Source organism: Budorcas taxicolor, chromosome X (assembly GCF_023091745.1).
Source record: "Budorcas taxicolor isolate Tak-1 chromosome X, Takin1.1, whole genome shotgun sequence".
NCBI lineage: Eukaryota > Metazoa > Chordata > Mammalia > Artiodactyla > Bovidae > Budorcas > Budorcas taxicolor.
The window spans coordinates 56,102,131-56,123,586 of NC_068935.1; the positions used below are offsets into that span (position 1 = coordinate 56,102,131).

At 42.1% G+C, this 21,456-nt stretch overlaps 1 protein-coding gene across 1 annotated transcript in view; it reads left to right on the forward strand.

The window, feature by feature from the left end:
* AFF2 (ALF transcription elongation factor 2) overlaps window positions 1-21,456 on the forward strand; it is a 384,416-nt gene that overhangs the window by 167,243 nt on the left and 195,717 nt on the right. Inside the window, exon 4 of the mRNA XM_052662634.1 lies at window positions 15,851-15,895. Coding sequence (XP_052518594.1) covers window positions 15,851-15,895 — 45 coding nt within the window. The remainder of the gene's footprint in view (window positions 1-15,850; window positions 15,896-21,456) is intronic.

The window sequence follows — 21,456 nt, forward strand, 5'->3', positions numbered from 1 at the left end:
AAAAGGTGTCAGACTTTTCCTCCCTCTTCTGCTCTTGCTTGTCCACTGCTTTCTCGGACACCTTTTCATCACAGCTTAATAATCATCATGTCATCACCCTATTTAAACTTTTTGAAGAGTTGCTCCATTTAGATACTGTTTTCAGAGGTAAGGCACAACTCTCCTGCCCTCACTGCCCAACAGAATACAAAGGGGACTGTGTGGATAGATCTTCCAGTAGAAGCTCAGAGCTTCTTGAGTTGCTTCATTGAATTAAAATAAATTGATTTAAATCAAATAGAATCATGAAATGAGTCCCCTGTCTTGGGAACTATGTCAGCAGTGGTTGTGTAATATGACAACAAAACCTTGACCTTTCAGCCCAATAGACCAGAGGCAGTCTCAAGCCTTCCATTTGCATGGCTGTGTGATCCTGGGCACGGCCTTTCACTTCTCTGTACTTTATTTGTCCCCATCTTTTAAAATGGGCTGCATATTAGAGCTTGGAGTGTATAACCTCCAGGGCCCTTTCTCTGTTAAGAGTCTATCGGGAAATGAATATATCCATTATTGGACAAGCAACTGGAAAGTGTTCCTTTGAAAAGGAACCAGTAGCTTTGCATGGGACAGATGGCACATTTATCATAGTTATTTCATTTCTTACCTGGTCCCTCTCCTCTCTGCCCTCCAGCAAATTTAATAGATCATGGTCAGAGCTTTAATGCTTTGGACCAAAGGCCTCTGTCTACCTGTAATGGCTATCAGGAGCAGGCTGTTTTCAATGTGTCCATCTTACTCTAAGTAACCAAATTTCTCAGGATGGAAGCGTTGCCCTTGCCAGCTCTATTTGGCCATCTCTCCATTCCTTGAGTAGAATGATAAAAGGGAAAGGGTATGTTGTATTGAATGAGCAAGTGTCTTTCTTCATTCCAGCCTTGGCATGGAGCCAATAAGCTCATTTTCCCACCGATCCATGACTCAAATCAACACTGATTCAGGTGTGTGTGGAAGGCCAGTTTTCACGGCATATCTGGACAGCCAGTGAACCTGTAGGAACTTCCTTCAATTGGATGTAAAATGGCCAAGAAGCAGAAGCTAAAGGAGGAAACAATTACCAGAGGAGTGAGGTGTTGACTTACCCTTGAACCTGAGACCTGAGTGCTTAGTGAGGGTGGAGGCCTGGCTAGAGGAAGGAGCTGGTCTACTAGTGACGTTGTTGTTCGGTGGCCAAGCCGTGTCCGACCATGTGACCCCATGGACTGCAGCACTCCAGGCTTCCCTGCCCTTCACCTTCTCCTGCAGATTGCTCAAACTCAAGTCCATTGAGTCAGTGATGCCATGCAACCATCTCATCCTCTGTTGTAGCAGGTGCTCTTCAAAGCCCAGACTCTGAGTCATGACGGAACAGATGATGTTCCTTCAAGATGCTCTCCCTCCTCCCTTAACTTTTCAATGTGCCATTTTCGACATCTCATTTTAGACCCCTAGGGGTTTTTTGCCTTGTAGGTTGGTAGTCAGTTTGGAATTGGTGATGACATTATTTGCCCTGTAACAGAGATGAGTATCATCTCATCTTAGAAGGGAACCTTCACTGTGGTTCACGTACTTGGCTTCTGAATTCCTCAGGCTCTAGTGGGCACTCTGTGAGTAAGTCTGTGTTTACAGACTAGGAACATGAAATAGTGAAAGACACACTGGACTGGGAAGCTGAAAATCCAGGGGCTAGCCTTCACTGCTAAGTGGTCATAAAACCTCAGACAAGTCATGTAACCTTTTGAAGTCAAGGATGTTTTTTCATCTTTGAAATGAAATTCATTGTATCTTCTTCTTTTATTTTTTTTTGAATTATCTACTTATTTGCTTATTTGGCTGCACCAGTCTCAGTTGTGGCACATGGGATCTTTACTTCTGGCATACAGGATCTTTAGTTGCTCCATGTGGGATATAGTTCCCTGACCAGGGATGGAACCCAGGCCTCCTGCATTGGGAACTTGGAGTCTTAGCCACTGGACCACCAAGGAAGACCCCCTCATTGTATCATTTTGCCTACTTTCATAGGATTGTCATGAGGAACAAATGATACAGGGCAGAGATGGGCAGCAGAGATGATGTGAAAGGACTTTGTAATCCAGCAAGGATCAAAATTTCCGAGAAATTATGTGTATGAGCCTTGGTCTTAGTAGCAATAATAGTAAAACATATTCTTAATATCACAATCATATAAATGGCCTCATCCCTTTTGTTTTCATATGCCACAAGTGTGCTGTTCTTAGAATTTTGAATTAACGGGTTAATATACTCACATTAAGGATTTAGAAGATCTCACTTGGGGTTAGATTATCATTTAGAGAGAAGAGAAACTGAGAATATTGAAAATGCTAATTGTGAAGCTTATCTTGACAAAATAGATGTTAGATGCTGCCTAAAAGCCTTGTAGCATCCTGATAAGGTGTCATGCTTTCCTTTTGAGCACAGATTGTAAAACAAAGACAAAACATTTAGAAATTAATGAAATGCATTTTAGAAGTATACCTAAGTGCTCAGCTAGATAATTTCAAGATTAGTGTGATCATAATCCATTTTTATTTACAGCCAGCCCTCAACCCAGAGCCCTTCAGGTACCCAACTAAATACACATGAAGTATTCATAATTGTATCATTTAAATTGGTGTATCATTTTAAATTTAAGAAGTCCCTCTTTTTTATGATAATTCATTTCAATGAAGAAAGACCTTCAAAGTGATTCTAAAGATCTTCAAATAACACTTTATAGTGTAATATATATCAGTGGATTTATTTGTGTTGGGAGCTTTTATAGATTCCAGCTATATGTCTTTGCCACAAATCTTGTTTTTTGTGCTCATGGCCTCCGTGAGAATAAATGGAAGTTGAGGAGTCCACAAAGGCCACTGGAGGGAATTTCTCAATCTCCTAATATATCAGTGTCTCTTCGTGTCTGTTTATGATGGGGTCCAACAGCAGGTCAACATCCTTAGGTAAAGAAAGGCTTCCTGAGAGTTAGCTGCAGTCATTGAAAGTAAATTAATGAAAGCCAGTGACTGCTGATCTATTTGACAAAAAGGAATTCTTGCTGCCAACATTTAGAAACCACTGGAAGTGGTCTCCATTGGAAACCAGGTTTCGACTTTCTGCCTTGGGCTGCCAAAAGTATTGCGGTAGAAAATGCGAAAGTAAGTTGAACTTTGAATTATAATTTCAATGACTGTCTAGTGAAATGGATTCACGCTCTGGCACTGCCCCTTTGAGGCTTTGGGTTGATTCGCAGAAGATAAAAATCTGTCTGGTCTGACAGTTGAAAAGGTTGCAAGCACACTTGATGTCTGGTGGTCCCAGTACATTTCCAAATCTTGATTAAAAATGGAAGATGTAGGAACTATTATGGGACTTTTCAAAAGCTTTTCAACCAGAGCCATTACTACATGCTTTGGCTTCAAGTATATGAACTTAGCCAAGTATAGATTATCTTTTCACTACCATTCAGCAAGAACTTCTAACTCAACAAGAAGCCATCATATAATTGAGGCACTCTGTCTTTGGGGCCAACGTGTTATTTTTGAAAATGACATCTAATTTCATTGCAGTCTCCCTGATATGAAAAATGGTACTGTCCACATTTTAATGTTTCCACTGAAGTCGTAAAGTGTGTTATCTGCTTCCATGTTGAAAATATTTGCCAGGATGACTTGACATTTGTACTTCTGTAGATCATGGCACAGGCTCTGTACCTGTAAAATTTATAGTTTTTGATTGGAGACTTCTTTTAACTAGAGATCAACTGGTGAACATAAGTAGAAGTTTTAAAATTAATTTGCTTTGGACCACAGACTGAAACTCATTTTAATGGATTGGAGTTGCTTTAGAGCCTAGATTCTCCGCTAACCCTTTGATTTTATAGCTAGAGAAGCTGTGGCTAGCCCAAAGTTATACAGTGCCCTATTCACTATATACATCTCTTCTCTTACTAAAAGTTAAGGTCAGGTCCCACTTCCTTGCCTGACTACCCCAGAGCCATGGGCAGTTTCTTCTCCTGCAACTTCCTGTTACAGTTATTGTCAAAACCATTCATCTGTCTTTTAAAAGTAGTATCACTGCTTTGTCTGGGATTTCTAGGAGAGTCCTGATTTGATATAATCATTTTCATCCTCCTCTTATTAGATAGTCTGGACTTTCCCATATTTGGCCATCTAAGTCATGTCATCCCCAAATTAAAATTCCCCTTCTGTGCATGTGCCTGATTTAGGGATCAGAAAATATGTGCTAACTTATACTATCATTTCTCACTTTTGGTATGTATGTCCTATCTACTTGTGAGTAGATGTTCCCTGTGGGACGTTTATTCTTTATCATCTACCGAATTTCCCATAACACTTAGTGCATTGTACTGTGCATAGTGTGGACGTGATGTATAGTTTTCATTTAGGACAATTTTCTTAATGTGAACAGGTTTTCCAAGCACTGCATTTGGACATACCTCAACACATTGATCCTGGTCAGGAGTGAGTGTGGTTATTTCACTGGATGTATTTTATTTGTATCAGTGAAGTGTTTTCATTGTACCCGGAATCATAAACACCTGCCAGATGTCTGTTTATCCTGCCTACTTTCACAGCTAAGAAATCATCAGTCCCTGGTTTTCATGTGGCAGCGAGACTAGCTAGGATCGTGGGGGCCCTGCATATGCTTCTCATGTTAATTAGTGTAAACTGTTCGGCTCCATAAAGCTCGGGACACCATGTATCATTCCATCTCTGATCTTCAGTGGACAGTGACATGGCATCAAGGGTCTGTGTTTACAGAGTGATCTTCTGGAAAAGTGCCGTGCCTTTCCATGAGCCAAGAGTTTCAGAGAGTCCCGTAAATGCTGGGCAGATGGGACCTTGGGGATACTAGCTAAGGAGATACTATAGCTAACTGGAGATACTAAGTAAGGCCCAGGGGAAGTTTAAGAAATGGAAACTTCTTGTATTTGCTCAATTGTTTTTTCTGCCAACAAAGAAGTGTAACAAATCATGGTGTTTTCAAATAAAAGCATCAGGAATAAACTCCAATTTTAGAGAGCTATTTCCTGGGCACACATGCAGGTGTATTTGAGGGAAGGCTGGATAAAGCCGGAGACAGGTAACCATGCCAGGTTGGTAAGGGCCAGGGTCGTGAATCATTATTTATTATTGAACAAAGTAGTGATTTGGCCAACTGTCCATTCTCAAATATGACACCCTCTTCGTGGGAATCAGAATATTATTCTGACAAGGTTTCCTTGTCAGGAGACCAATCTGGGATTGTGACCTGAAAATGGAGGTTGTCTTTTAACTCATTTGAATTGCAAACTGGTGAAACAACCTATATCTATGGTGGCATATTTTTTTAAAGCAAAATCAGGCACCTACATTGACCTCCTATTTACATTTCTTTGAGAAGAAAAAAAATCACATAAAAGCTATCAAGAAACACATTTCACAGCAGGCAAATTAATTGGTTTTACAGTATTTGAATGGAGGGTTTGTCAAATAAAACATGCCGTGACAGTTAATAGTGTCATTTAGAGCCAGAAAATTATTGGCTTATTTGTTATTGGATAAAAGGAAGGCAAACATTTTGTATTAGGAAGTTTTAATGTGTTTAAAATCCTCATTAGGGATTAATGGACATGCTTGCTTAGCATAGCGCCTCATTAATTTGAGGCTAAACAGTTACTTCTGTGTTTCAATCTCAGTGTTGTTTCTTAACATTTTTTTTTTTTTACTTCTCTTTAATTAGATCTTGCAGTTGAGTTTGGTCTCTACACCATTGGAGATGTAGAATTAATTAATGAGATTTATAAATCTAATGGAAGGGAGTTATTCTTAGCTATCGTTTCATTTTAGTGAGCAGTTAAACCACAGATCTGAGAGATTTCAGAAGTCTAGAAAAAATGTGAACTTCCCTGAATATATTTAGTAGTGTCACTTGGCATTAATAGATAAAAGTGTTTTAATTAGAGTTATAAATAATAGGGGAGCTGGCGAGGATTCACTTCGTGTGCACAGGGCTTGTTCTCTCAGATCATCACTGTCAGAGAAGAGCAATTGTAGGTCTGTTTCTGTGGCATCATGGTGTCATCCACTGGCAATTAAGACAATCCTAAGTGCAGGATTTAGAGAGTCAAGAAGGCGCCAAGTTCCTTAGAGATTTGTCTGAAAGTGGAGCCACTTTCTATCAAGTGTATTCTGTTGTCACCTTTTTATTGAGGACATGTGTGGGTACAATTTATAATGTCTATTCCACTGATTTTGCTTTAAGGAAAATGTAGCTAGAGCAAAATCAAACTGAAATCTGGGTTTCTTGTTTTAAAGGAGACATTTAAGTCATTAGCCGTGTATTTAGAAGACAGAGGCGTTCGTTTCTTTAAGGTGAGGGATTGTGAATGTCAAGGGAAGACCTTTCATTTCTGAAAGATTCTCAGAAAATAAGAGCCAAAGATACATATTTAAAAGGTTCTTTTCTAAATGGAGTTATAGCACGTAATTTAAGACCCCATCATATGCCTGCGGCAAATGTCTTCAGAAGCTACCAGAAAAACCTGAGCTCCCATTTCCTTCCCCCAACTCCCCTCCGGTGAGGAAGTCTTGTATCTTTTAGAAACCATAAATCCTTAGAAGAACTTGTCAATCCAAGATGTATTAGAGAAGATAATCATATTTTAAAATGTTTCATGCTAACATAGTAAATGGGTAAAACATTTGCTTAAAGACAAAATACGTGAGTACTTAAAAAACAGCTCTTTAAACAATTTGGAAACTCCTTCCTATGTTATCTGAGAATGATCTCTGTCAGGAGGATACAGTTTAACCAAAATCTCTACTTCCTGCCAGACAGAGCTGAATTCATCTAATCCCTAGAGAGGCATTCCTCAGGCCCGGGGCCATCTTTGGCCCAGGGCTTCCCTTCATCCAGGCTTCTGGGTAATGTGAGGAAATTCACCACTGTGGGATCCCAGAAAATCATTACTCCTGCTCCTGGGTGCTCTGCTTGTTCCATTCAGAATGAAGCCCTTATAGATGAGAACAGTTGGAGGATTGTGAACTGTGGTTAATTAGCTAATCAGTGTTGCAAAGTGCAGTGGCTAATGCTGGGGAGCAGAGTGTCACCTCCTTCTAAATCTCCAGGGGCTACTTGGCCTCCAGTTCTCCCCTTTCCCCCACTTTCTCCTTCCTTTATCGCCAAACTGAGGGCATACAGCATCCCCTTCAGTGTTTCACTGATAGCTCGCTCTTTCTTGCCCTAAACATTGCCAGAGAGCTATATTATACTTTCCCAGCATACCCCATTCCTATTTTCCAACTGAACCATTTTCTACCTTACCTTTCATCTCATGTTTCCAATAACCACCCCGTTCTCCACTGATGACCTTGCCACATACTTCATGGAGCAAAATAGATACAATCAGACAAGTACCCCTTCATCTTCTCATCTTTAATTTCTCCAAGCCAACTGCTTCTGTACCTAAGGCATTCTGCCTTCCCTCCTGTTACAATGGAAGAAGTGTCCAGGCTCTTCTTTCAGGCCAGCCTCTCCAGTTGTGTCCTAGTCTGCTGGCTCCTGCTCAAGGACTTGCTTTGACAATCATGAATTTTTTTCTTTTGCGATACTTTTTGCCTCTCCACTGAGTTATACCCATTGGTATATAAATAGGCCTTAATATCATCCCTCTTACAAAACAAAGAAGAACCTTGATACTGCATCGCCACATCCTATCACCCCATCTCTCTGCTCCCTGTCACAGCAGGAATTGTTTCTCCGCTCTCTGCATCCACCCCTCCCACTCCCTTCTTAGCATGCTCCAGTCAGCTTCACGTCTGCAGCGTGCGACTGAAACAGCTCTGCCCAGTGTGGCCAATGGTCTAGATCATACCAAACCCAACGGTCCATTCTGCATCCTTATCTCACTGAATGGTTTATTTTCCTTTGAAGCACTTTCTTCTCCAGGTTCCTGGGACACCACTCTTGCCTGCTTGGCTTGCTTCCTCCCTGGCTGCTCCTAAGAATTCATGGGTGCTTTGAAATGCATCACGCAAGATGGATCAGATGCTGTGCCATGTGAAATGTGGACTCCTCACACAAGGGACAGTAAATGGTCTTCTGGTTCAGTTTCATCTTAGGATGACTGGGGTGTGAAACGAGTTTCACAGATGAGGCCTATGGCACAGGTATGCTGCCTGTCATGTTACATAAGACTTGCCTGCTTTCTCATGTTTGTATTAGTTAGTATAAAAATTAGTTTGCATTCTCCATGAATTTGAAAACTGTCAGCGAGAGAAGAGGAAATGCACCCAGGTTTTGACAATTAGCTTCAGTGAGAAAATCACTGGAGTTGGGAAGTAGATACTACATAGAGTAAAATCCATGTAATAGAACAGGACAAAATAGAAGGTGAATAAAATCATAGAACCCAAAATATACCTGAGAGGATCATCTTACTTGGCAACTGAAAGTTCCAAGGTGAAAGTGCTGTTATTCTGTGGCAAAATAGGAAATGTAAGACCAATGGTATGTGTGAGTTTGTTTGATGGTGGGATAAGTTTGTTGTCATATCGTGTATGACAAATATGTAACTTTTGGAACTTATGTCCTTCCTACCTTTTGGCTGTTGCTTCTGTAATGTCCTTTCAGAACAAGAAGGAGTAATCATATGTAGACCTCCTATTAGTTTTGTGAAGTACAAGGCACTGACTCTTGTAACAGATCCCATGCCATGGTTGTGTCACCTGGACAGTGAGGCAATGAACTGTCCCAAATAAAACATCTAATTAGTTGTAAAACTTGGACAGGGAAGTATTTCCTGACTATCGGGATGTTTTCCTTTTCATGACTTTTAAGATCATATTTATCAGCAATTGCTACGAAGTATGATTGTTCCTGGAACTGTCAGGAGCATAAAAAAAACTCTGAAAACCCCAACATTCACTCTTCAGTTGACAAAATTCAAAAGTAAATTTGCTTCCTGATGCATCTTTTTAATATATTTGGATCATGTGTGTTAACTTTGTTTACAATGACCAAGGATAGGGGTTCAGAAATTGTCTTACATGACTCCACTCTGCACATCTGTATTTTTACAGTATCTTCTTTTAGTAGAAGAGATCATGGACCTGCACACAAGATAGCCAGTAATGTTAATAGGAGGGCCCTAAGTAGGGATTTTATGGAATCAAGACTTTGATCTTAAACAGTCCTTGGTTTCAGCGATAGGACCTGGACTGGCCAGAAGTGGGCATCTTGTGAGCCCTGAGGAGTCCTGGGCATGCCTAGGAATTTCAAAAGGCAGGGACCATGGCTGGAAGGTCTCTGGGTTGCAGGGCAGACACAGAGAGCAAACAGAAGGCTGAGAAGAGCACAGGCAAGAAGGGGCAAGCAAATTGGGTCAGAGTGCGGGAAGCCAGCATTGAGAGAAGGAGGAGGGTGAAGCTTGAGTGAGAGCAGCGAGATTAAGGCACCTAGATGAGGCCTGGAGAATGGGAGAGAAGGGGCTCTGTCCCTGGGGAGCCCACCCGGCACAGCCCAGGCATGTGTCTAGGAGCAGTGACAGCCAACAGAGCGACCTCCCTGCCCAGCTCAGGTGACTAGAGGCAGGGCGTCCTGGGGGAACTGGGGCTCAGGCAGCCAGCATCTTCCAGACGGGCTCTTGGTTTCCTAGTGTAATCTTTCTAGACGTGTACCTTATTTTTCTTTAAGACTGTCACCCCCCTCCCCGTTTATACCTCATTCTTCTATAGAAACTAGTTATTAGACCAAATAAATGAACAGTGAGCTAATGGCTATTCAGAGCCCACTGAATTAAGCACTGTTCACTTTAAATTGCATCTGCCCTTAGGTCCTCCTCAGGCTGATGATGGGCCTTTCTGCATATGCATTCTGCTGTTGCCCATACCTAATGAAGCCCACCCTTCCCCTCCCCCACCCCGCCCCCACTCCCCCTTGGCTTTCTGTTGTCTTAACCGCCTCAAGTCCCATCTCCTGCCTCCTTTGTCACCTTCAGTAAGAGCCACCAGATGGAGCAGCAGCCTGAGGCTCGTTATACACTGGGCCCCCAAGTAGGATTTCACAATTAGTGGCATTCACAAGATGTCATGAGGGCCAGTTTACAAGGGGACTAAACTAGGTACTCAGTGGTCCCAAGGCTCAGGGTGCTGGCTTTCCAAGAGCCTTAGAGGGAACTTAGAATAAAATGTGCTGATGGAGGCTTCAGATGCACCCACTGCCAGGCTGAGGTACTTTTATATGCCTCACTTTATCTCAACCTCATACAGTCCTTGAAGTGGAATTTTATTCCCCTTATATAGACAGAGAAACAGGCTCAAAGAAGTTCAAGTGTCTTGCCCAAGTTCACAGAGCAAGTATCAGAGGTGGGATTAAAATTCACGTCTGTCCAGCTTCAAAGCCCATGCTCTTTACACCCCCAGAAAATATGGTAAATGATCCCATTGATTTGCTCAAATAAATAAAATGTGATCGCTGAGTCCTCCTTTTCAGTTTTAGTTCCATGTAAGGTTCTAGACACAGGGTCACTTCCTGTACTTGGCTTAAAATGTTAAGTCATAAATTCCTTTAATCTTCATGCTCTACTTTTTCTTGCTTCTCTTCTTAGAGGGAATAGTGAATATTAGCTGGCTTTACATGGGGTGTTTTGACCATGGGATGCCCTTTAAAATTAGCTGGAAGCAGTATTTTAAACACCAAGTCCTTGGATACCCAGGACTTTTGCTATATTAAAATGAAATGGTCCAGCTGGTTGGCTGGACCAAGTCACTGTTGTGAAATCTTTTTTGTCTTGATTAAAGTTCTATCACTTGAGGATTTCTGTCTGCAGTTTATGTAATATTAACTGTTCCCGTTTAACCAGAGACTTATGCATATAAACTAGAACAGGGCCAGGTTAAGATGTGACAGGAAACCAGGGACAGAAAGGTCTTAACCTGAACTTATCAGGGACTCGCTGGATGGGGAAGAGAGATAAGGAAATCTCAAATCGTGTGCAAAGAGGAACTTCAGAGGCTGCTACTCCTTGTTTGCACAAATGACTGATCAGGAGGGTTAAACATTTAAAAAAGATGGAAAACTCATTTCTTAGTAGAATATCATAACCTGTTTGCATTTTGTTAGTAATGCCGTGTCAGGGAATGTCTGTCAATCACGGGGATGAATGTGCCAATTTGTTATTGAAAATACAAATGGAATTAGTTTGGAAGCTGCCAGCAGTGTCAGTCATGGATATTGTTTAACTGGGCCAGTAGCATGGATTTTGGTGTTAGTGATGTGTCACTCAGTGTCACTTGCGCTTGTTGGAAGAATCCAGGCATTCACTGGCAATTAAACGTGAGATTTGTGACTTTCACTGGGCGAAGTCTTTGTCAAGGTGAAATGCGGGTAGAATAGGGCACTTTGATGGCAAAAGGATGATTTTAGAAAAACTGACCTCTCTTCCCTCGCAATCCCTTAATAATAATGTGCTCAGAGACATGCACCACACTCCCCCCAGTTAACTATGTGATGATCATGGCTCTTTTAATGTTTCACATGAATCTTCATGTTTTCTATTAGTGTCTCTCAATGCCACAATCAGGGTATTTTTGATATCTTGTATTACCCTAATCGCCAAGAAGTATGCTCCAAACTGATTAATTCCAGAATGATTAAAATATCCTATGCAATTCATTTATTGTTGCTTCAATTAATTGAATATTTGATGATTTAAAGGTACCTTGATTATTTCCTAGGATATGTCTTGATCACCAGGCAGATGATCTGAGCGTGGTCTGCCTGTGGCTACATGCGGTGGCCGCCTGCACTGTCACACGCAGAGAGGGTAGGCACTTGGGAGGGCTCTCGGTCAACTCACACCGGCCCGACGCGGACGCCCGCCCCTCCTGGCCCTCAGAGGACCACATCTGTGCCCAGCCTGAGAGAGAGGGTCGTCTGGGGCCAGGAGTGAGAGCACAGCCTCCCGGGCGGCATGCCGCTTGCTGTCTGCTCCTGGAGGAGGGGGCGGAGAGGGGGATGCACAGGGACGCAGGCTCTGAGTGGCTAACTTGCGCTTTGTGGACTATCTGAATACTCAAGAGTGCATTGAAAAGGAGGGAAGGTGGCTCTGGAATTAAGCGGCTGCTTGGCAACTCATCGGGCGGCAGTTCTAATCCCAGTGTCCCCACTAGTTCTCCTCCTGTCTCCTGTCACACCTGTCTGAGTGACTCCTCCACAGTTCCTGCAAGAGGAGGAGGGCTGTGAGAGACAGACAGACAGACGGAGAGAGCAACGGGCAGCCGGGGCCGAGCCCTCAGCCTGAGCCCAGCTTCTGTCCAGAGCGCAGAGTGGCCCGGCATTGCTTGGCCATGTCAGATCCTTGGCTTCTCACCCCCTTGTGGGGCGAGGACTACAGCAGGGACCTCGGCGGCTGGGAGCTCCTGTCGGACGTGGCTCTGTCCGTGAACCCGGTAGGTACTCTCTCCCTGACACCCAAGTCAGACCTCCTGTTCCGTATTGTCTGTTTCTTCCGTAACTGTTTGTCTCCCCCAAGTTACATGGAGCCGCAAAGGAAGAAATTACGTTGCCTTTGGTGTCTTTAAATCCCCCTGGAACCATCCTGAGCACAGTGTGAGCTCAATCAGGATTTGTTGTCTAAAGAAATAAATGGGAGAACTGATGAATAGGCGGACGGGTGAATGAATGTGATCCTATTACCCTTGTCACCACCACCTTACAATGTACATCCCAGTGGGTCTCTAATTGTTTGTTTTCCTGTCCCATCTAGACGTTTACCTCTGAGAGAAAGTAGCCAAGTCTGATAGTTCTTTGTGTCGCTGACCCCCCTCGCCCAGCACTCTTCTAGGCACAGAGGAAATGCTCACTGGTTAATTCAAAAGCATTTGCAGGGGAGGGGGAAATACAGCTCAAATGAGTGGTCTTGGTGGTGAAAACATCCGCAGGGCAGGGCTAGATGAGTTTGTGGGACTGGTGACTCCATGTCAATGCTGGATTCCAGTATTTTCTGAAAAAGAAAAAAAAAATCTGAACACTCGGTATGGATGCATATTTCTTTGCCTGCCTGTGTCTGCAGAGTTCTTCCCCAGAGTCCACAACTCTTTGTATTTTGACAGCATTTCTCCATAAGGAAATGGATATTTATAATACCAGGTGTAGAGATGATATTTGCAGTTGGCAAGAGTGAGTCAGATCTTACCTTGAGCAGACAAGAAGACTGGGCTTCGGAAGATGCAGTTAGGAGACCAGCAGGGCAGGGGCTCATAACCTGATGCACTGCGTGGGTCTTTTCCAGTTACAAAGCAGGTTTGCATACCTTATATTTCATTTGCTGCTCACAGAAACCCTGTGAGATTTGAAAACAGCTGGTATTATTATTATCATTCTTTTATTGTACTTAATTTTATTTTTATAGTTGGGCAAACTGGAATTCAGAGGGTTAGGTGATAAAGTCCTGTTCTTGAGGGATAGGGCCAGGCCTCCCACTCAACTCTTTAGACACATAGGCAAATGTTCTTGCTGTGTCTGCATGTTCCTGACATTTTTTCCTATTTTTATTCCAAAGTTAACATTTGTGTGTTTGCATAGAAAAAGAAAAAACTAAGACTTTTTTTGTGAGATTGAGTCATATATGTTTAGCTTGGGCAGCCCAGCTGATTCAGTGCAACAACTATACTGAAAATTTAAGTCTTGGCTATAATCATTTTGACCTTTGTGTTTCAGGAAGATATACATTAATTCAACAACTGTCTTAGAAAATACAGTTGCTGGATCCTCGAGTGATGAAATGAGAGTTTATTTGCTGTTATGAATCATCAGTTGAGTTCTATAATCCTGTAATATGTTAGACCAGTCTCTTCTAGCTTATATTCTGCAAACACCCATTCTATGGAACGGTGATCATTGTTAATTGAAAAAAAAAAGAGAGAGAGAGAACTAAAACCCCAACAATTCAATGTCAAGAAAGTTTGGAATATGCTGCTTTAAACTGATTTGATAGATATCTCAGAGCCTTTAATCTGCATCATGGATTGCCAAGAGGGAAGTTGGTCTACACTTATTTGGACACAGAACATTTCATTTTGCAGGACTGGTTATAATGGTCTGTTAACTGTGATTCTTCACACCTCCCTTCCTCCTGAGTCTGCAAACTCCACGAGAGGAGAAACTGTGTCTCCTTTTGCTTCTTCCCATTGCATCTTTGTCGAACATGAGCCTGGTGGCTCAGTGCCTGACCCTTAAAAAAAAGATTTGTTGAATGAATGAATGAATCAACTCTGCTAGATCAAACCACCTGTGGTTGCTTATCAAAAACCTGTATTTAAAGTTCTTTACAATGTCTGCCTGGCCAGTTTGTCAGCCTTTCCTTCTACTGTTCTTTCCACTCAGTACTCAAGTATTTGTGTTCTTGGAAGGATGACTATATAATTTATCATCCAAATCAGGACATTTTTGAGGATGAAATGGGACACCAGGATAACACATGTACACTGGAACCATACCAGTTGACTCAGGCTAGATGGCCCCATCATTGCTGGTGACTCTCTAATCCCCACTAGGGATTTTCTGGTGCTTAGAACAGCAACTTTTATATGGAGAAGAAGAAAAAAAGAAGAAGAAGAATGCACACTGGTTGAAATTAATGTATCAGCATGTACAGGAGTGATTGTTATGCTTATTTAATACTACTGATAATTGTATTTTTTTAAGATTGAGGGCAACTGATGCCATATTCTCTCCCCCATTTCCCCAAATATAGTTGTATTTAGACCTGAATCTATCACAGTAACTAGAGGATTGGGACTTAATTGTCCTTGTGAGAGACCTGGAACCTATAGCCCCTGTGGCAGTGCTCTCTTTACAGGACTGGCCTTTCACCTCCCAAGGCAATGAATGAAAGAGACCAAATGTTCTCCCTACTGGAACTGGAGGGAATTGGAGGTGATCAAATTGCCAACCTGGAGGGGGTAATGGTATGAAGGAGAGAGTTTGGAAGGTTTGGGGGAATGCCTGTACCTGCACAGGTGACAGCATGCCCAGTAGGCCTTCCTCTAGGTAGTGGTCCCCCTCCCAGGTCCCTCATCATGCCCAGCTAATTGATTTGATGTCACTCTTTGGCATTTGACTTCTTACTTTCACCGACTATGGAGCTCCTGGAGGAAAATGCATGTGCCAGACACGGAGTAAGTCCTCAGTACAGTTCTGTTAGTTGGTTGAATTTTGATTGATTAGAAAGGTGTGAGTCACACTGAGAGAAAAAAAAGCCCATGGCATTCAGTGTGGATATTTGTGAGATTCTGCGTGCCAGGGCAAGCGTGCAATTTACACAAGAGTTTGGCCTTAGTGTTTTGGACAAGAATTGTAGGCATCTGATTGGATTCCTGAATTAAAAGGGGACTTAATTTAGTCACAAAACTGTTTCATATAGGTGTCCTCTTTTACAAATCTGTGGTTATGAATAATATGGTGAACTACTATGTCAGAGAGTGGAAGAGGCCTCAAGGACCAGGAAGGTGAGCTCTCTTTGGAAGGATGAACAAAAAGAAGCCCAGGTGATGGGGGAGGATGGCTCCACATCTCAGAGCAAATTGGTGACAGAACAAGACTGTCTCCTCATCTTGCACTGTGGTCTTACTGCTTCATTAAAGAAAAACAAAATTGGTCATTTGCTGATATTTATTGCATTGTATTTACTAGGGAGGAAAATCCACATCTACTGCTATATTTACTTTCTTTACAATTTTTCCCACAGGGTAAAATATTATACTATCTGCTTTGCTGAGAATAACTAGATTATGCTTCATTTTCTTTTCTTTGTTTGCTTATTTTGTTTTAGGTAAGCCTTCCCAGTGACCCAAGCTGTGTTGAAGAAATCTTGCGGGTGAGTTTAAACCTCTATTTCTCTGCCTTTGAATAATGAAGTAATATATCTGCTTAAGCTGCTTAAAGTAATTCCTCTTCTGTTTCCAGGAGTGTCATGATGGGGAAATCCTTGCATTCCACTTCAAGACTCTTCTGTTTACATCTCCTGTCTCATTTCTCACCTCTTTTCCCTCTCTAGTCAAGCTAGTCTCCTGATCTGCTCCCTTCTTGCATCATTTTGGCTCTTTCTTTTGAGGTCTTGAACAGAGACTTCCCACCTCCTTTGGGAAGTGTTCCTTATTCAAGCATCCTACCCGCAACCTTTGCCTTTTTGTTCTCTGGGATCTCAGGTCAGCCTCATTGCTGCCCCACGTTAGATTGTTGATGGGACCGGGTCATGGAGATCATGGCCTGCAATGAATGGATGAGATGTGGTGGGGTGGAGGGAGGGGAGGAGATGAGGAGAGAGTTGAGAATGATGGCAAGTCGTGGGAAATGTTCCTCATGGGAGTGACTTGGTTCATGAGAATGGCATGGAGGCAGCACAGAGCTGCGAAAGACCTCTCCCAAAATACGTAATTAAACCAAAAGGAAAAACCAAAGCCAAGGCAGAAGTATGTATTTCCCTCCCATCTCTGGCTGCTGGCATCTTAAGGTGATGAAGAATCGGAGTTGTGGAGTGAGTTCTGTCTCCAGCAGTTGTCACTTCTGTGATTTGGACAGATAACTTCATCTTTTTGAATCTCCCTTCCTTGTCTGTAAAAGAGGGCAGTAATGCCTGTCCTAATTCCCTTATAAGCTGTCTAGCTGTATATAAATCCTCCTTATTATGAGAAATGGTCAGTGTAGCCCAGAGAAAACTGTGCCGGCTTTCCATTGAGGAAAGAAAACAACCTCTGTGCCAGTGAAAATGCTGCATCCCCTTTAGTCACTTACCCAAGTCTCCTCTGCTCCCCCGACACACCCCCTGCTAAGTGCCTTAGTGCTGGAAGCAAACCCTGTGGAAATACACCCAAAGGAATAAAAAGAGCAGAAACCTGTTTGTCATCTAGCTGACTGGCCATCTGATTTCCCCTACTGTGAATATTCGTGCGCCTTTTTTCAGCCCAAGATCGATTGTTGTTGTTGACTGTTAAAGAGAAGAGTCTGATGGCATTTGTCCCTAGGATCTGGGTCGGGGGGCAGGGAACGTGGGCAGCTGCTGTGAAATCCACAGTGTGATGCACCCTGGGAACCCAGCCACTTGCTCCCTGCCTCAGGTGTAGATGTCTCTGATGTAACCAATATACCAGACTGTGAGGGTCCTGGCCACCTGCCTTTTTTAAAAAAAGGTGATGCTGTAATAAACCTCTCCCTTTAGTCCCTACAAGAGTCTTGCTTTTCCAAATTAAGGCCATGGTCTTTTCTGAACTTCCCAAAGAATGTCAGACCCATTTCACAATCACCACTTCATTTGTGACAGTTGAAATTCTCCACTTCAGAGCAGCCCAGCTCTGGTGCCTAGGTGGCCCATACAGTGACTGAGCTAGGAAAGACAGCTGGACACCTGGTGGAGCCTGGCAACTCCAGTCTGCTGGAAGAGCCACTTAGAGAAACAACAGAATGTCACTTAAACACTGAAAGAAAAGTAGTTGCCTTAATAAGCTCATAAAAGATAGCACCCTTTAAGAAAGTAACAAAAGACTTTCTGTTGTTCTTGAAAGAGAATCTAGAGAAATGGCTTTTTTTTTTTTTTGAAGGGCTATAGATTGTATAGAATTCTGGGGGGCTTTTTTGTTTTGTTTTGTTTTATTGACAATACCATTAATGAGTAGGCTTTCCTTTATTGAAGAATGACATATTTCAATCCCCATGCTTGGAATGAAAATCAGCTTTCTGAAGTTTATATCTCAGATTTTATGGCTTATTCTTAAATTTTTATAAACCACATTACATGGCACACAGAGAGCTTACTGAACATTTTTTGTTCTGGCAAGTTCACGTGCCTGTTTGCAGGCCTTGGAGCCCTGTGGACAATTCCATAGTAAGTCTGGTGGTCACCTTGCTCCCCATCTGCCTCCTTCTAGCGAGGGTGGGGAGGTAACATTTCTCTGTCTCTCCTCTTCTCTCTGACCCCCTCAATGCTTTTCCACTTAAGCAGAGTCCAGAGTGAGGTCACGCTCTCTCTTTCTCAGTGAAGGGGGCTCTGTGGAGGAAGGCATACTAGCTCCAGGTAAGATCTTGCCTCCACTTGCTCCTGACATGATATCACTTCCTAACTGTAGGGCTTTTCACTTTCCTCGTTTGGGAAACAGGGCATCATTCCTTATCCTCCCCACCGCCCTCCTCCCACCACGAAAGAGTCTGTAAAGTGTGCACACTATTGATGTGTGTGATGTGGAGACTGCGCGTCTGTCCACTCACCTAATTTCCCCACCTCCTTGACTCCCCCTTTTTACCCTCTACAGCCCGTCAGGCCAAGCCACTTCATCTCACACTGGGTCAGTCTTTAACTAACCAAGTGCGACACAACTGGCCTCTCCCTGCTCTCAGCCCCTCAGTACTCAGGCAATGGAAATACTTTAGCCTAAGGTATTGGATTTTGGCACCCCACCCCTCTTTTCAAAACTCTGTTCAAATTCAAACTAGTGGGCTTCCTTTGAAGGTTCCTCTCACCATTTCTCCCCTTCAGACCCACTTTCCTCCTCTTACCACACTGGGGCAGCTTCTCATTCTACCCCAGAACCCATGTTGCCTGGTCTTCCAGGGTCCACTCACCCTGATATGGTGACCTTGTGTCCTAGCACGTGACTGCATTTTAGAGTACTTGAACCTCATTCTCTTATTTTGATCACAGGAAACACGGTAGTCCCTAATTATTTCAGGAAATTGGGGCCCAGAGAGGTTATACATGACCTGCCTCTGTGGGTAAGGCTAGAATATGGCAGAAGCAGAAGGAGAATGTGGTCTTCACTTTGCACTTAACTGTCCACTGCCCTGTGACAAACCTACGATGAGAAGCTCTGGATTCAAAACAAATGGCCTGGGTGGCTTGGCAGACTTACTTCCAGCAACTCTTAACTGGGGATCTCAGCAAACTAACATAATTCGAGCCAGTCTTAGAAATGAGTTCTTTCTTCTGACCATTTTGAATATTTTCAAATCTCATTTCAGATAATACAACCGTAGCAATAACAAATTACTGCTACTAATTAAAAATATTAATAGTATTGTGCCACTTTATGCATTTAGAGTTCTTAAGTACCTCATGTCATTTACTTTTCGCAACAAAGCTGAAAGATTGTGTTATTAGTTGCTTATTATAGATACCAAGAGAAGTTGAGTAATTTGTTCCCAGGGAAAACAACTGGCTTCAGTGACCCTCATGCTGTCCATTCCTTCTGCTTTCTGTTCCTGTTGGCTTACCTGAACCCATCCTTATTTCATAAGCTCTGGTCTATTTTATGATTGACATTAAAATGGCATCAACCAACAGTTCATTTCAGCTTCTATTGCTTCCTTAATTCGTACACATTGAATTATGCCAAGATAATTCCACATAGTTTCTCCAACAAACCAGAATACACCAGCCCACAACACCTTTCCCACCACCTGCCCTTTCCTGCCACCTGCCCTTCTCCCATCAGACAAGCTGTGAAAATTCAGATGGCTGTGCTTCTTGTCAAGTAATATTATTGCTTATTATAAATTTTACAGATCAGAAACTTAAAGGCAGCAGTCTGTGCAGTGCAGTCAAGCCTGCATACCTGTTTCCATCAGCATGTCATTTTCTCTTTAGAGTCAAGCTACCCTTGAGTACAAACAGAAATGAAAAATAATAACAACTCTGGCCCTAGTGATGGCGTTCTGCAGTTACAATTCATTTATCATATGAGAGATTCCTAAGCTGCTCATATGTAATAATCTGGGTGGCAGCAGCAGCTTCTTTTCTAGCTCTGCAGGGTTTTATGGGTCCTAGAGTAATCATTTCTGGTAGAGTTAAGCCAAGGAGAGCAGCATGTACTAAATGCTACTAGCTGAGGATGCATGCTCAATGATTATTTGTTCTGCAATGGTATGATTTATTTGTTCTTAGCAAGAATTTACTTAAAAATATCAACAGACTATCAATTACATCCTTTCAAGAGTCAAAAATGCAGATACAGCGCTTCTCTTCAATATGACGCCGAACAGATTGTGTTTCCTAGCAGAGTACCTTCCATAGTTGATAATTTCATAAGCAAACATCTGTATGGGTAATTCACTGTTTATGAGGGATGCTGAATTTGCTAGCTAGGATTTAGGGAACTTGATTTGATAAACTGTAGCATCTTACAAATCTGCCATATGGATCAGGTTTGTAAACACCGACATGGGCACCTCTTTTTGATTGCAGCATGATCTGTGTTTACAGCATTCTAAGTTATTGCAGTTCTGCTTATTAAGTAAGTATATTGTCAAGTATATTATTAAACTGTGTTTAAGTACACAGTTTTAGCGTGGAAAGGACTTACCAAATATTACAGGATGACCATGTACAGTCCTTGCTGTTTTTTTACTTTTAAAGGAGAAACAGTGAAAAAGCCCATCTCAAGAGTGGGGGGGGAAATTGGATCTGGAAGCAAAATTGGTCAGACAATTATGTCTGAAAGGAAATTTGATTATATTATCATAACTATGCAGCATAATCAAGCACCTTTCAGTAGAATTTCTTCGATAAATTTAACCAATAATTAGGCAATTGATTTTATATCCTGTCAAATTAATGTATAAATAATATTCAAATTGGAATCATGCAAACGATTTTCTATATAGCCATCTTCAATACTAATCCTTCCAGGATGATTCGAAAAGCATCTATCCTATTCTGCTGTGGACTTTCAAAATTATAGTTTCTTGAAATAGTAATATAGTTTTCTGTCTAAGAAAGACAACAATTGCTAAATATAATTTAGACTATAATTAGTGTTAACATTGATGAAGTCAAATAAATGAACTAACTACTGATTGCACCTCTGCTATTCTGATGACTAGCTCTTACCTAATGACATTGGGAAATATGTAAATTTGTCAGCAGGTGAAAATGCCCTTGACTGGGTAAAGTATGTGGAGTATTACCTTTTCTGAAGCTAATTCAAAGCACTAATGGACTTAATACATACTATGCATGTGTGAGGTGAGCTATTCATGGAACCAAATTGGCCCATAAGAGATATTACCCATTATCTGCCTCCCAGTAATCATTTCTTCTTTTCTTATATACAAACCAACCCAGAAGAAAGATGATAAATTTAATTATAACAACTATTATGTGAACAATATAGGTAAGCCATCCAGTGGGCTTCCAAATGCTCTTAGAGCCCGTCAAGCAGAACAAATATTTTCATGTGGAATCTGAGGGTTTGCAGCTAGTGTATGATGTGAATTTTAAATGATTATCCAGACGTTGTTGGGTAAATGAGTAACATGAGTAACGAGGTGACTGGCCCAGTGAATCATGGGAACCTGTCAAACCCTGGACATGTCAGGGAAGAGATGATGTCAAATACCAGTAACTTAGCAATTGAGCATTTAGCTGTCCAGGGAGTGAGCAAGAGTCGG